General features: G+C 41.7%; 1 protein-coding gene across 2 annotated transcripts in view; it reads right to left on the bottom strand.

Moving 5' to 3' along the window:
• Positions 1-8,039: 8,039 nt before the first annotated feature.
• Positions 8,040-17,318, bottom strand: part of CPED1 (cadherin like and PC-esterase domain containing 1) — a 159,106-nt gene continuing 149,827 nt past the window's right edge. For both annotated transcript variants that reach the window (XM_080393906.1, XM_080393907.1), the window contains exon 23: positions 8,040-11,195. In XM_080393906.1, coding sequence (XP_080250032.1) covers positions 10,968-11,195 — 228 coding nt within the window. In that variant the 3' untranslated portion in view covers positions 8,040-10,967. The remainder of the gene's footprint in view (positions 11,196-17,318) is intronic.

Genomic DNA, 17,318 nt, shown 5'->3' with positions numbered 1-17,318 from the left:
TGAACTGTCGATGGCAAAAACTAACACAACATAGTTAGAAGGGAAGCCTAAATACAGCATGTAAAGTGAATCATATGTATTGAAAACTGAGAGGAACATATTCTCAGATCTGGTTATAAAAAAAGCCAGAGCTTGCAAATACTCCATATGATGTCTATTTTATATCTGTGACTACTTTCAAGGAATAAATGGCACTATCTGTACAGTATAAATAAAGCAGAAAAATAAATGTCTGCTGAATCAAACTATATCAGACTATATTTACATCATATAAACTTAACAGTAAGCTTCTACTGGATCAGATCCCTGCAGCAATATTGGAGGACAAAGTTTCATTGTATTATTTGTGGCTATAGAGGGACTGTATATTAACTTTAAATTTACCTGCCTTACAAAAATAAGCAAACTGGTTTTAAAAAAAAATAATCAGATGTAAAACTACTCCCTAGCTGCAGAATCTGTGAGTTTCAGAAAGTGGTCAGGAACTATGGAAACAACTTTTTTATAGAAGTAAGCTTTAAGACACTCAAAGCTGTGTGCTGAGGTGGTGTGTTGCAAGGTAGGCTGCTTTACAGTAAGACTCCTGAGACCACTTATGCACGTGTGAGTGTGAAAGTTGGTGCAATTCGGTCACCAAAATCCCCAGTCTGCTATGTTACAGCAATACAGCTCCGCTTATCTAAATAATCGGGGCTCTCACAATCACCTCAACAACACAAAACTTTCCTTCCTTTAGTACACTGCCACTACATTAGGACCAACTGAAAAGGAGGACATGGCTGTGTAAATAGACCATGTAACTCACCTGTACAGGCAACAGGGCGTGGAACATAAAACGGCAGGTAGGACACAATTCTATGAAAATAGAGACCTGGTGAAATCCCTTTGCTGGTGAACAAAACAAGGGAGACGAAGGAAGACACGGGCCTTGTAAGGGAACATGGAGAGCTGAAATACATTCCCACCTTACTTTAATTTTCATAGCTCAGGAGAGGCATGCTGAGTCCAGAAGCTTTCTGAGATGTGGAGGTCATTGTAAGTCCACTGTACAGCTCACGCTACCCTTCTGAGGAAAAAAACTGTGCAGCTTGTCCCTTCTCTTTGCTGGCAAGATAGTCTATAATCCTTATGAATGAAAGTGGCTGCAGCACGTAAGCACACCAGCTGGCTCACAAAGCCTTCACCGCTTGTTCACCAAAATCAAGCTGATGGAGACCACAGCTTCACCAGCTGAGAACAGAACACTAGTCGGCTGGCTAAGGTGGAGCACAGAGATGGGAAGAATGAGCTCGATCAACTGTTCACTGACAGGAGGAGGGGGAGACGGAATGCGTGGAACCTCACGAGAAGCGAAGCAGAATGATGGAGGTGGAAAAGGAAGGCTGAAAGCCTTTACAAAGGAGTATTCAATCAAAGGCAGGAAAAGGAGCTGGGAATGCTTTTGCAATGGAATGGGAAATTGGTTTTTTTGCAGGACTCATCAAGGTGAGCCAGGAGAACTGACAAATTGCTTGCATGCAGCCATGTTCATACAGAGCCGTGTGTGCATCCAAGTAAAGCATAAGCAAATCTCAAGAACTTTGGGCTTCAAAGATCTGTCATTTTCTGGCCACCTGTAAGCCCATTTTGGGGATCTTTTCAAATAAAAATGTGAACAGTTGGAGGAAGGAGTCTACACATGAGGAAGAGGATCCAGGTAGCTGGTCCACATGTTGGAACTCTCTGAAATACGTTAATACCAAGCAACATTATCTGCATTCTTGACTAGATGGCCGTGAAATATTCATGGATGCAGGAAGCCGGTCTGTTAACAGCAGCTGAATATGTGGCTGTGACAGGGCATTTACTTAGATGTTTTCATAGCAATTGTATCTAAATCTATCAACAGAAACCTGGAACAATAATGAGCACTTCTGCTGGGTGTCTTCTTTTCCTTCAAAAGTAATAAGATATCACACAAGCCAGGACTGGATGTTAGATTTCCGTCTATTGAGCATACCTTGCACTGCCATCAATATTGTTGTGTGGCGCAAAAAAAAAGCCTGCAGATATTCCATCTGAAACTAAAAAAAAAAATAAGGCTAGGTCCCTCAATATCACTTGGTAAAAGATTTTAAGACACAAATAAGGAAAAAAACACCAGTATTGTGCCATAGCATTTCTACCGGAGCCCTTGCAAAACAAGCCTTGATTATTTTTTTCATTTTATGTTGAAGTGTGCTGCCACTTGGACACTAGCCATAGTTTTCACTTCAGCAACTTGTCTGTGGCTGAATTACTGTCAAAACTTTAATGTGCCAAAGGTCTTTTCTCCCCATCAGTTTTCCTTAACCAGATCTTCTACACTCTGCATAAAGAGCCTTTGCCCAGCAGAGGCGGTGACAACCTTGAACCAGGCAACAGTCAGTGTGGTGTCTTCACTTACAAACATCCCAGAAAATGTGCAGCCAGGAAAATGGAAAGAGGCGGGATCACCCCAACTTCCCCCAGCCCCAGAAGGAGGCAGAGCCCTGGTTATGGTGGAGAGAGCAAGCAAGGCTAGCTCTTACGTTCCCAAATGAAAGAAACGGAAGCAAGACCACATCAGGGAGCACCTCTTCAGATAATAAAAGTGTTCCTGGATGTGCAAGTGCTGCCCTTGGCTGGCACACAGTCCTCAGTCACCTTTGCTTGTGAAAGACTGGGATGCGCTACTGCACCAACACTCTCCCAGCAGCTGCAGGACCGTACTCCACAGTGCTGTGATGGGGATGCTGTTATCTGGGTGTTGATACCTTACAGGCAGGTCAGGGCACCTGAATTGACCTTCCCACAGTCAAAACAAATTTTCTGGAGGTTATCTTGTTATCCGAACAAGAACCAGCTGTGAACCTGAGGGACAAATAATGATTCTGTCCCTCAGACCCTTGGAAAAAACCCAAGTGCCTAGGCTGGAGCAGCACTGAAGACGGTATGCTGGATAAAACTGTGGGAATTGCAGTGCTGGCGAGACAGCCTCCACTCCGGACTGGTTCCTGCGGAACAACAGATCACTCATTAAAATGACTTGCATCTCTCCTGAATTTTAATTAACAAAAGTGTGAGGCGCAGGTGTTAACTTGTTTTATAGATCCATTATAGTCCCTCAGGACTCCCTAGGCACAGTTAGGTATAGTTACCGAACATTTAGAAATTCCTGATTTTTACCCTTTTTGTCTCATTTACACACTTGCATTCGTCGCAGGTGTTTATTCACATTAATTTAAGGCTATTGCTTTGAAGCCAGGCATTCAGACCCCAGGAGCTACAGGACAAGTCCATCAACAGGACTTCAGCAGGGAAAGATGCTGTTTCTGTCTGCAGCTAACTTGTGCAGAGATTGTGGAGAGATTAACCTCACCCTGCCCCCCGCTCACCACTTGCCTTTCCCCTCTGTGTCTTCGGGGTGCTGCCATCCACCTGCTGGCACAGCTGCCATCTAGCAACTGCCCAGCCCAAGTCATCTGAAATCAGCCAGGTTAGTTTATACACTTCAACTCACAGAGGTATCTTCTAGCCTGTATTGTTTTGAATGAAGTGAGTTTAAAAGTAATTACATGAACAGCTATTAACGATGAAGTAACAGGACAGTAATGTCAGGGACGTTTTTGTGTGCGTGAGGCATGAAGAGATGCTCAGAGCAGTAAATTCTTCACAGAGCCAAAATGGGGTATGTGACCAAGGTGTTTGGCTCAGTTGTTAAACACCTGTTAGATGCTTTTACTGTATAGTAAAGTCATCAGCCCCTGAATTACTTTGGCTCGCCGTGCACCTCTAGTATAGGCACAGGTATTAGAAGCTGGAGCTCTCAGATAGCAACCAGGTGCCTGTCTCTGACCTGGCTTCTAAACTTGAAAAAAAAAAAAAAAATCTCTATTGTTTTCTGGATTTAAGTGCCTGTCAGCTTGCTTTTTCTGACGTTCACCTAGCCCCCTTGTAAGGCAGTACATGGAGATTTGTTCTTCATTGTTCCAGATGAGGGGTCTTGAGCTTGCATATCCCATACCGCCATCAAATGTTCTGCTCACCAGGTTACCTGCAGGGCTGGCTTTTCTCTGATCCAGCACACTGTTAAACAGTCAAGCAGCTCCAGGAGCAGATGTTGGGAATGTACCACCCCCAGGCCATGCCAGGCCATGCTGGGGTGCGTGTTCTGGTGGTGGTGGGCTTGTGGTCAAGTTCCTGATCTGAACAAGCCGAGTGTGGCTGTAGAAACATCTTCTACCTGCACAATGAATCCCACAGATACTCCTCTGCTGAGCTGGCATTCACGTCTCACAACTTTAGGTACCTATTAAACCTATTAACCCAGACCTAACAACTTGAGAGTTACTTTAGGTTCCCTGCACAGCAAGCGATACTGCAGAAGTAATAAGTCACCTCTAGACAATAATTCAGATCTTGGTCTTTCTGTGATGAGTACAAAGAAGCTTTGTGTGACCACAGTCATAAGTAAAATGTCTCAGTTAAATACCAAAGGTTAAGGAGGAATCCAGGTTCTGGTGCCTGAAAATAGTCTCCAGAAGCTGTCAACCTTGACTTCCAGGCTGAACTTGACCCAACAGACGTGTTTTGAGTACGTCTGAGGGCTCTGTTGCATGCATTTCATAGCTGAAGGTGTACTATTTTGATAGACCTATCAGGGCTTCAGCACTGAGCTGTTCTAGACACTGAGGAGCCATGCAGACAGCCACTGTCACAGAGTTACCGGGCCCTGACTCCTTGTTCCTGCACAGAAATGATGAAATGTGAAATTTAGGGACCAGTAATGGGTAGAGCAGTAAGACCTGTTATGATTTAACCTTTCCCTATCAGCAGTAAATCCCTTTGTATGTACGTATTTTATAGTAACTGGGCAGGACACGGTGCACAAAGGACGTTGAAACAAGATTACACAGTAGCTAATAGATACCATTTGCTGTCAGAACTCAACAAAGGCCCTGAGATGAAGAAAACCAAACCCACCTATCAGTTCACACAAATTATGTTCAAATTTTAATTGCTCCAGTAAAAACTTCAGTAGGAGACAACACTACATTGTTATATATGATGTGCCTGTGATTCTCTTTTAAAGGAAGCCATTTGTGGGCTAGACCATGCTGTATTGTCTAATGACTTGGCAGGTCAGGTTTTCAAGGTTTAAAGTGTTTTCCATCCTATTAGGATAAACAGGGATCAGCAGATCTCTTCAAATATGTTGGAGGCATTAAAGCTATTATAACTAGAGCTATTGGTGATTAACTGTACATATACAGAATCTTTGGAGCTGGCATGTAGAAGTAAAAGAGAAAAACCCTGCAGAAATAATCAAACTTCTCTGATCTATAAGGCAATTTGACCACCATCTGGGGAGGTTGCACAGTCGTTATTAGACTGAGCAGAAATATTACTTTAAGCTCCTTAATCCCACAGAATCATAACGGAAATATGGAAGTTGATAATGACAAGTACAAAAGAAAAGGTAAATGATGTTTTCAGAACATGTCAAGTGAGAAACTCTGCCAAACACAGATCTGCTCTTCAAACCCTGGCAGTATCCTGCAGAATTTACTGACTTCAGAGGGCTCCTGACAACTTTAATTTCACCCGCTTGACCTGTGGTGAGGTCTTTGTAACTGCCCTGACTTTGCCAAAAGTTGTCTGAGGCATTTCAGTTCCTCACTCAAGGATTTTAGTTCTGCAGTCTTGTCTTCACCCAGAATCCATCCAGCATCCTGAGAGCAGCAGCAGGGCAGGCAGTGCTGTCAGACTGATCCAGGCGCCGCCTGCTTTAACCACATTGCCTGTCGCAGCTCAAGGCAGGTAAAAAATCACAACACTGAAAACACCATCTGCCACAGGAATTTTGTCCCCCCAAATGAGGTATATGAAGGAAATGCTTACCACAGTGACTGTGTGAATGCAGCTTACCTCACTCTGTTAGGCGGGAGCATGCAGAGAAGGTCCCTCTTTATTTCATGCAAGCAAGCAGCTGGAAAAAAGTTTGTTCAAAAGTTGAGAAAAGACCCCATTATTGGAGATTCAGCTGAAAGGTACTGAATTCTGCTCCTCATTAGAGCAGTTCAGCTGGAGAGAAAATCAAGGAGATACGGAGTAGGGGCTGTGTTTCAGAAAGACCTCAGTTCAGATTCCATTTAAACGTATACTTTATCTTCAGTTCAGGGCTACTTCACATGGTGCACCTTGCCGAGGCTGTTGCACGTGTTTGAGGGATTACAGGAAGGGCTGCCCACAGCTGCCAGCGAGCTGGCCAGATGAACGAACCCAGAAAAGGGAGAAGGCCATTCCAACAGAAACTGGTCCTGCAGTACCCGTGCGGTGACCCTGCAGGCCCAGCTTGCCCGTTCACATTAATGACACAAATAGTTTTCTAAGACACTGGCCTAGACTGACACATATAACACTATTTTTAGTACCACCAAACCACAGGCAAGTAAGGCTAAAATGCATAGCATCTTTTTACTGTGTAGTCAGGGCTTTTCTATTCAATGGATAGTGCGAAGGTACCAGTGAATACTGCAGGATATGCATTGGCACCAGTACACAGGTATGCCTGCATTATACACTGACTATGCTGGGGTTTTGAAGATTTACACAGATAAAGGTGGCAGTGCCGTTTGAAAGATGGAATTTGGGTTGGTAAAGCAAGCCCCATGAAGAGCTAAGTGCTGGTGCAACCTAAGTACTTACCACATCGCAGCTGTTTTAAATTCATCAGAGAAAAATCACTGCCCTGGAGAAGAGGCTTGGTCTACCCCTGCTGCACCCAGTAGGTCTTTTGCTGTCGCAACTGACAAAAACACTATGATAAGAACATTGATATTTTGAAGATTCAGCCTGAATTTGCAACAATCATCTCTCAGATTTCCAAAAGTTGCTTCTACAGTGAAACAGAAACTTCTCAGCTCATCTGAAAGAAAGGCTGGTGTGGAGTAGAGCAGATACCAATAGTCATAACAGTGAGGTAAAACAAGCCAGGTGCAAGGCTAGCAGACGAACAAAAAGGTAAGACTGTATTTTTCATGTGAGCCTACAGAGGCTTGTTTAGCAGTTTGACTCTGCGCCAAATAGCTCACTGCACCTCTAAAAAAATTGCTTGACTCTAAAAAAGTACTCTGAAAGATCCCTGGACTGCAGTCAATATCACACATATCTGCATCTTCAAAGCATTCTCTTTGGCTCAGCATAGCAACGGAAGCATAACTATTAGTGGTTATTTCAACCTTGAGGTAATTGGATTCCCCACTACCCCACCCACTAAGCAAATAAATTTACTTCGATGTCCCTTTAATATGTCACATAAGAGAAAAATAAAGGCCTTATATTTAACAGTGTGAAAGACATTATTCTAAAGATTAATGTTTTCAAATGAATGCTAAGTCTAAAAAATAGTATTCATAGTCTATTCCTTCAGCTCCTTGCTATAATTGAAATATAGCATCCTTGACGATAGAGCTGACCTGTCAAGGCATTTCTCTACAAATAGGGAAATCTTTTTTATTACAGCCAGTTACTCCAAAGATACTTATTGAGATGGACTTGATCATGGTGGCCATCTACCCTGCAGGGCTCAAATCCAAATCACCGTTCGACATTTATGGAGTTGTATGAGAGACAAGGAGTTATAACTCATTGGACACTGGTACATCATACTGCTGCTTCAGGTACAGTTTAAAGGGATGCAACAATTGATGAGATTTCTACTTTGTATGTCAGAGTATTTACATTTTTTTTTCAGCATAGTTCCAGTCTCTCCACCTGTGGCTTAAAATATAGCCTGGTTCCACTCTAAACTCCATGTGCTGCTGGGCAGACACTGAGCGTTGAGCAGGAAACACCACTTGTCAGTGTACTTATTCCCCAGCCGGCTTATTTCAATCCTACCACCAGTTCCAGGGCCATTTGTGTCTGTATTAGGAGGGAGAACTCACCCTGACAATTAGGTCTTCTGCTATTTTAATGGTAAGTAATGGGACTAAGGTGGTGGTGGTGGAATCTTACATTGAGAATCAGTCTTAATATAGTAGAAACACTTTAATGCTTATAGGCAAAATGTCACAGCAGATGTGATAATTCTAGATTAAACCATTGACAGCAAAAAATGTGCCCTCACTGGAATTCAATCATGGTAATTCTTTTATTGTCTTAATCCATAAATTTTAATGTGTATAAGCAAGTGATGGTTCCATGTAAATCTCAGCTCTCTCCTTTCACATACCTAGAGATGCTAGGTGTATTTTAATGTTAAATAATGCAGAATGTACTTTGGTACCTGTTTTAGTCTGCATTCCCTTTGTTTATTCCAAAGATTACATGGATCATATATAGTGTTTGAAGAAACTTATTCAAAGAACTCATTTAAATAAAGATCAATTTGGAAATTCTCCCAGTGACTGTACAGACAGATATATGTACATAGAAGTGTAAAAACTAAAAAACACACAGGAGAATTTCTACTTGATACATTTGAAAATTATTAAGATTTGGAAAACATTAAGACATCTGGGTGTACAGCACATGTAAACCATTTTGTGGTGAAATCAGAAGTGATGTATTGCACATTCATTGGTATCAGCTACAATATAACAAAGTCATCTCTTTCCTTTTCATCATGATAGCTGATGCTTCAGCAATAGGCTTTGATTAAAAAAAACAACCAAACATAATAACCCAGTTCATACCTTAGAAACTTTTGTGTACAGAACAATAAGAGTAGGAGTATGTGGATTTAAATGAGTTACAAAAAAAAAAAAAATGCCTTAACAGAAGCAGAATTGCAATACACCCATCATTGATCATCTTAATACCAAAGACATCTGGCTCCGTTATGCATCTACTAATATTAATGACATGATATTAAATCCTTCAGCTTTAAGGTTGTGCAGCCCTGGAGTTCCAGACCCAATTTTATATATTATATTATTTGCATACAATTATATTCCTTAGATAATCATATAGCTCAAACCCAGATGCTGACATTTTCAGTATTTATGCACAGCTCCTGACCCATCTTTCATGTAAAGTTCCACACCAGGGAAAACCCTACATGGACATTCAGGGACATTTACTATAAGCACAGCAGCAGCATATTATACAGAAACAGAGATAATAACAATGTCTCACTAAATGTAATATCATTGTCTAAATTAGGAGTTTTTCCAATATAGTGGAAGGTCTCCTAAACTGGATATGCCAGATCCTCTTTTTGAGGATCCTTCTACCATCTAGAGAAGCCAAACATCATACTGCATGACAATTTCCCATCATATCTCTACATATGTCATCTGAAGGAGCAAGAATTGACAAAACTTTAGCTAGGAATAAAGACTATTGTGTTGAGGTTAAGGATCTCTGGCAAAACCTAAAACTGATGTCATGAATTTCTAGCCCTAATTCTATTAGGGCAGCCACTCTGTGTACTACTAAGGCAAATAGGATGCTGATTAGTTCTGTGCTATAATTTGTTTATTCCCAGACGTTGCTTGTGGCTTCCTTTCCCAAAGGCAGAAGAAGCTGGTGGAGGATTATAGGTAAAATTGTGAAGGGGGAAGCATGCCACAGAGCTTGTGGGATCCTTCTTTAGGCTGGTACTTACCTGGTTCTGACTCCCTTTTCTGGTGCATGGTGGGAGAGAGTGGTGCCTGGATTGCCTGCTCGGTGACTGGATTAATAAAAATTCCTAACTAGATAATCTGTAGGGAGAACAGTCTTACCCATCACCCAGCTGCTAAGCCTGGACCATGCTTGGTTTCCCATCAGGGTACCACAACTGTGAATGAGTGTGCTGTCACAGCTGTGCCCGGGGATCAGCGACAGTTCCCTGCTGTGGTGGTAAAGCCTCTCCCTGGAGTTTCACCTGGAGTACATCTGCAAACATCAGTGATGTAGCTGGGCTACAGCATGAAACTGGCATTCAGAGAAGGTCTTGTCCCTGCTAAGCATGAGACGCAGGCAGTATATTCTGCTGCCATCACACCACACACTGCTCATGACATTAAAAACCAGATCCCAATGTTATGATGTGTGCTTGCAAAGGGGATTTTTCTTTTGTTTGTGTCACTGGCTTCACACATTGGCAAATATTTTACAAAAAATCATAAAATAAATGGCACTTCCATGCAGGGACAATACTTGCTTGGCTTACAGGCCAAGGCAGACAATGAAGCACATATCTAAGCAGTCTTCCTGCATATGGCCACTCTGCTAAACTGGGGCCATAAATAAGGTTATGTTAACACATTCACGATATTTACATGTTACATCAAGACAGTTATAATCAGTCTCAAGTCTAAGCAATCTATCTCTACATTAGCTTTAGAACATACAAAAAATAGAATAGACATCTGTTTCATCTAAGATACAAAGAAGGGGTGTGTTTTCACTAAAAACACTAGAGTTTAAAACTTGGCATCATCAGCAAAATGCTAATAGACATTTTCAAATTGTATAGACCAAGTGTCTAAACAGAAAAAGGTTGATATTGAAGGGGAACCCATCGACATAAAATAAAACTCTTTAAGATGGAATGTAGCCAGTTTCTAAATACATTCAAATATTACAGTGTCTCTATAAATAGAAAATTAGATAATGCTGAAGAGCTAAAACAGTCCATTCCAAAGCGTTCTAGTGTATATATCTCTCTTTACTATCATTAATACACAGTTGCTTGAGCTACAGCTGTTCTAGCCTTTGGCAACAGTTCAAGTAACTTCCCCTCTTCTCTGCTTTGCAACCTTCCATCTTCCACTTTGACACCACAGAGTTGCCAGGGCATATCTTGATTTCACAAAGTTTTAGGAAAACTGCCACAAGTCCCAAATTCTGTTGGTGTGTGTGCAGCCAATCAAGGAAACGTCATAAATCCACCGTGGTCCTTCAACTGCCACTCAGGTAGTGGCACACCTCTAGTCCTATATCCTATATCCTATAGGCACTATATCCAAGAGAGGCTATGTGCTGACAAGCTCCCTCTTACTTGCACAGAGCCTGCTGAGAAGGATTTCAGAATAAACTTGATTTATTGGACCTCGGACATGATACGGGGACTGAGAATTTGCTGCATAGTCCTGCAGTTGTGATGGCTTGCTTTGACTACGGAAATATTTCTCCAGCGTGTAGTGCCTTGATAACGTCATTGTTATGTGTGGACTTTTTTCAGAGGGATTGGATTTCACCACCTGCAAAAGAAGTGACATGTGTGAGCGCTTTCTGCCTCCACCTAGAAAGACACACAGCTGTGTGTAGAGAAATGCTGAGAGTTTTCCACCGAGCAGGTCCTGATACTCTTACCTTGAATAGCAAGTTGCTCACAAACAGTACTTCAGTGAGCCAACTTGTTATGTTACGTACTAATCAAAGTGCAAGATCTTATTCACTTAAGCCTTGAAATCTAAATGTATAGGCCCATTATATTCAGCTGATTCTGTAGGGCTTTTGTATATTAGACTCTGTTCTCTTCATTAAGGACAGTTTTTGTGAACAACAGAATTCATATTTAACAGCTCTTCTGTGTATTTACCATGGAGAAAAATAAACTCAGGACAGCCCTGACTTGCAGGAAGGTTTAAATCCTGCTCTGATCCCAAGCACTTGATGAACATACGCTGTGTCTCAGCTGTAAGAATGTCTCACTCTCAGGTCTCGATGCAAACATGGCCCAGCTCCATACCGAGATGAAAGCACCCCTCTGTCACGTGGGTCCAAGAAGGGAGTTATGGTGCGATTTCACATCCCCCTCCCTGGGGCATCACTCTGACGTAATCACAGTGTAGTTCAGTAACTTAGCGCAGAAGAATGCTCCTCCTTGGCCCCCAAGTATGTATAAGGTTCTGGAATTATCATGTTCAATTTGTATGGAATAAACAAATGCCGTGGGACTAATGGAAGCCTAATAACTGGAGGGGGGCGGTGGTCTGTGAGATGCTGAAGGTCTCATCTCAGTGAACACACAGTCACTGAGGAAAAATGAAGCAACTTCAAGAGAGACAAAACTTCAGAACCTGGCACAGATACAGGACAGAGGACCCTGACCCAGGCATTGGCAAATTCAAAGAAAGCAGAAAAGAGTCCAAGTGGTTAATTTATTTTTAAAAGAGTAAATATATGCTGACTTGATAGCTCTGATGCCCACTAATTTTCCTGCTATATCAACCACAGCAGACACTTGAAAAAGATGAGTTCGTTTATTAATGCATATATTTAGGAGGAAGCATATTAGCTTTTAAAAAATATAATGTACTTTTATTGTTGCTGAAAATCAGAAACAATGCTTATATATAGTGAAGCTCATAATAAATGAAACTAATCAGAAAATTAAATGTGAGTGAAAAAATAACATGTTCAAACACTTGAAAGACTGGGCAGAGAGGCTATGAGGGAGCTGTCTGAACTAAAAAAAGACTAGGAATTATCCATGTAGAAAATTAATATATCCTGTGATCAATTTGATACAGCTAAGCCAAGAGCTGTTATTTGTTTTTATGCAATTACTGCAGATTCATTTTTCTAAATTAGTGCCTTAGATCTTACAACTATTTCAAAACGATGCCACCTTGAACCAATCACCCAAACTGCATTCCTGTTAGGCATAATCTCCCAGGAATGCAATCTAATGTTCACCCAGCAGCCAGCCACTGATTAAGATACCAAAATTCCAGGGTTGCTAGTTTTTACATTGTGACCATGATTTCATTGCTATAAAAAAATAGGTTCCATAAAGATCTTTATAACTGCTGGCCAGTCCACTTCTCCATAAGCGTTTGTGAAGAATGAGGTAAGTAAAAAATGAGGTTTGCATATGTACATAGAACTAGAAGTATGTTTGGGCAGAAAGTGCCAGAGTTATATAAAAATTTTTGTCCCAAATTGATATAATTGCTTTGTGAGTCCAGATTCCTTGGCAATCTGAGGGAAGATTGCAGGGTCTGCAGTGCTGCAGATTTCTGTGCTATCAGGATGACTCGAGGCCCTCTGAAGTGAATTGGTGGGAACTCAATAAATTTTTCAGGACAATCAGGGGAGATAGATAACTTTGTGTTTGGCCAGCTAGTGAGAACTAAATGAGAACTGCTGAGTGCATTTCAGTTCTTGTTTTCTGACTGCACAGAACAGACAGCCTGCTGTGCTTTAGCTCAGGTGGCATTTACAGAGGGGTGCCGTCTTTGGGGAGTTTAGGCATGTCATTTTTTAAGAGAAAGAAAGTGAAAGTGTAAAGCAGTAGATTTAATCTGTCTCATCTGGCTTCATAAAACATGAAAAGCACTGGGGTTTTACACAGTGTTCTTGGCTCCGTCCTAGGAGGCAAGATGCCATTTTCCTAGTGCAAACTGCTTCAGCACCTGATGTAACGCCGTTTGCCCGGATGCAGAAATAAACTGATGACAAAACTGTTAAAACTAACGAGGTATCAAAAGCATTCAAGGACTTTCTTTTTGCTTTCCTCAAGGATGAAGTCTGTTTTTTTGGTGGCTGGTGGATTCTGCTGGGCACATTTATGCCTCTTTTCAGACAAAATGACCTCTCAAATCTCATTAACAACAGCTCTGTGAGCCAAATTCTCCCCTGATCCTCCCCAGAAATACATACTCTCTGTTGAGATTCCTCCAGCAGAGAAGGAAGGCCAAATCTGCACATGAGCTCATACAAAATGATGGAGACGCGGATGAAAAATGCTGATGACTAGTCACACCCTTCTGTTTTTCACCCGGTTTTATACAAAGCACCTGAAACTTTTCACTTTGAAGCTCTCCGTTTCACTCAAAAGCTCTGTGGAAATGGTGAGTTATCAGCAATGACCCACGAAGACACCAGCGTCTGGGTTCTAGATAAAAAAGGGTCAGTATAGCCATCTGGGTAAAATGGAGGGAGGCGTTTGCTCCATGGGATTATTTATCCATTACATAAATACCTGCTCTGTGACTTAATCCCTATTTTACGGCTCCATTTGGACTGAGCTGTGTTTGTGCCTCTCCCATGTACCGTGCGCAGAGCAGGTGAAAAGATTGGTCCACTAACCATGCCTGCTGTGTTTGGTCCCAAAGCAGGACAGACACCATGGTAGTGGGCTGAAAATATGTGATCTGCTCAGGATCCTGAGGTGGAAACCAGCTGTGAGGTTGACATGAGGTCAGATGGGTCTAACAATGCTCCCAAACCAGTGCTCAGTCCCAGTGAGCCTTATGCTGGAGCAGAGTCCCAACCAGTGGCAGCTGATTGTCTCCCCACTCTCTTTTGGGAGCCCATTTGTTGTCTGGTAGACTGTCTCCAATATTGTATCTCTGTCTGTGGTATTTAAAAGAAAAATCAAAGCCTTATAGTTATTAATTGTTTTTATTCTGCTTTAAGTAAAGGTGACTGCTGTGGCTGAGAGAATTAAATATAAACCACTGGCTACAAGAAACTAGTTAGGCTTGCTATGCTAGTCCTTGGCCAGCAGACACCGCAAGGACACTCAGGAGCCTGTGCTTGAATTTTACTATCATCACCACTGAATTTCAGTTTGTTTAGTTTAAACTACTCCTAGGTTTAATTAGCCACACTATATTTTGTTTCCCAGTGTATACTGTGGGTGTCTGATGAAGGAAACATTATTTTTAGATCCTTGCTTTTTTTGGATCTTTAAGGAAAATATATCATAGTTATCCTGACATTTCTTCACAGCAAAAGTTAGTGCTTCCATTTCATTCCTGGTATCACAGCCCACCTTTGTACCTGCGAAACTCTGCGGAGCTTCTGTGCTAACCCTGCACATGTCCAGGTCCTGGGAACAGGCTTGGCCAAGAGTGAGATTACAGAAAAATAGGCGTGACTTGTCAAAATGAGCAAAGGGGGTTTATCCTTTTCTGGAGAGATTCAGAAAACATTTGGTAGTCTCTCTTATTTCAAGTAATTTGTTTTGACTGAAAACAAATTCCTAAACTCATGCTGGAAAAATGCTAGCATCTCACTTGTGTGGGTGATGGTCTTTTAAAATATTTATGCACATTTGAAAGCTCTAATAAAAACAAATTCTGTTATAGTCTCGATACAATTAACTTAATGGAGTTCTGTGTCAGTTCTAAATGACACATCAAATTACTTGTGTCATTGCTCTGGTCAGTAACCAAACTCCAGAGTTTTCTTCCAACTAGTAGCTTCTTACTGGCTTAAAGCCCCCACCTGACTGTAAACGGCATAAATTCATTACCTCTTGGTTTCACGCAGACATCTTTCACTGCATCTTTTTGCCTTCCAGTTTTAACCTTTCAGTAATAATTTCCTCTTATTCTATATTTCATTCTATGAAAGAATTTGCACCTGTCATCTCTCTTTTGATCACTCAGGGGAAATGCAATATTCCTGAAAGATATGACAGTTCAAGTTTTATGGTCCTAAACAGATTTTCATGGAATAAATTGTGGTAGTTTCCTAGTCTTTTGTTAGACAGACAACCCAGATTCAGTCCATAAGAATGAAGATCCTTGTAGCATCACAGGCAACATCTTACTGTGCTAAACATGACTAATCTATAGAGATACCAGAAGGTTTCTCTGTCCTTATATCCAGCAACAAACTGAGGCATGGGGTTACTGATGATGTCTGCATGCCTGATTGCAGTTTTCAATGAAGAAATATTTTTTCTTGGGAATCAGGATCTAAGCACCTGGAAAGATATGAGCCTTCTTTATTCCTCAAATCTTTTTCTGGTACCCAAAGGGAGTAATATGATACACGTGTTTTTTCTTTAGGGCAATGAATGATGCATTAGGATTGTCAGCAGACTGACCACTCATAAAAGGAACCTGGAAAGCGGTCTTTTGTACTAACAAGTTGGTGTCATGGGTATGAGGAAGGACTTGGTTGGAAGCTACAGGAATATTCTGGTGGCCTTGGTGACAGTTCTTCAAATATCATATGCAAAATTACTGCCAACAGCCTTATGGCAGAACATACCTGCCTACTTGGCTACTCAAAAATTACACTTTCAGTTTTAATTCAGGGTCACGTGTCCTAAACCAGAGTTGCACTTCTTCATTTGTTATACAGAAACATAGAATCATAAAATGATTTAGGTTTGAAAAGGCCTTTAAGATCATCAAGTCCAACTATTAACACAGCACTGCCAAATCCAGACTAAACTGTGTCTCTAAATACCACATCTACACACCTTTTACATACCTCCAGGAAAGGTGACTCAACCACTTCCCTGGGCAGCCTGTTTCAGTGCTTGACAACCCTTTTGGTGAAGAAGTATTTCCCAATATCAAATCTAAACCTCCCCTGGCAGAACTTGAGGCCATTTCTTCTTGCCCTGTTGCTTGTTACTTGGGAGAAGAGACCGACCCCCACCTGCCTGCAGCCTCCTGTCAGGCAGCTGTAGGGAGTGATAAGGTCCCCCTGAGTCTCCTCCACTCCAGGCTAAACACCCCCAGTTCCCTCAGCTGCTCCTCACAAGACTTGTGCTCCAGACCCTTCCCCAGCCCCGTTGCCCGTCTCTGGACACGCTCCAGCCCCTCTGCTCCCTCTTGCAGTGAGGGGCCCAGAGCTGAACACAGGGTTTGAGGTGCGGCATCACCAGTGCCCAGTACAGGGGGGCGATCACTGCCCTGGTCCTGCTGGCCACACTGTCTCTGACATAAGCCAGGATGCTGTTGGCCGCCTTGGCCACCTGGGCACCCTGCTGGCTCATGTTCAGCCATAATATTCTTGTACCATAAGGTACATGAATTCCAAAACTAAAACAGATCCCTCCTTTGCTGATGGAAAAGAGCACTCGTTATATAAAGACATGCCACATACTCAAAATACATCTTAAAGGAAACCAGAAAAACTTTAAATATCTTGTTTTCCAAATTCTTTACTTTCACTGGTTTGGCAGCCTCTGGTCTGATTTTGTGCCTAGATATAATAATGTGTTTCCTTATTCATTTTTTATTTAATCCATGGAATCCTGTCATTCGTAATAGACTGTGAAGAGTCTTTGCCAGAATTTCAAATGAACAGAAGAATATGTTCTCAATTGCCTTCCTTATATATTTTACCATTTCCCTGTTTCACTAGCATAGTAGTTATAAAACAGAAGACAGATTTTCTGTACATTTCAAACAAAAAAGAAAGCAGAACTATGGGTGTGCGGGAGAACAAGTGACTTACTCTTCTGTCTGTATAGTCAGTCACTGTAACTATCCCAGTTAACTCTTCTCAGACATATGAAAACAGATACACAGCAGTAAGAGTGCTCTTCCAAATTTAAGCTCCATGTTAAGTGTACCTGTGGTTTGACGGGTCTGCTGAGCTGCTCAGTTGGGAAGGGTTCAGACAAA

This window comes from Falco punctatus, assembly GCF_963210335.1.
Source record: "Falco punctatus genome assembly, chromosome: 6".
NCBI lineage: Eukaryota > Metazoa > Chordata > Aves > Falconiformes > Falconidae > Falco > Falco punctatus.
Note: the sequence above shows the minus strand (reverse complement) of the source record. Positions and strands in the feature narration are given on the sequence as shown.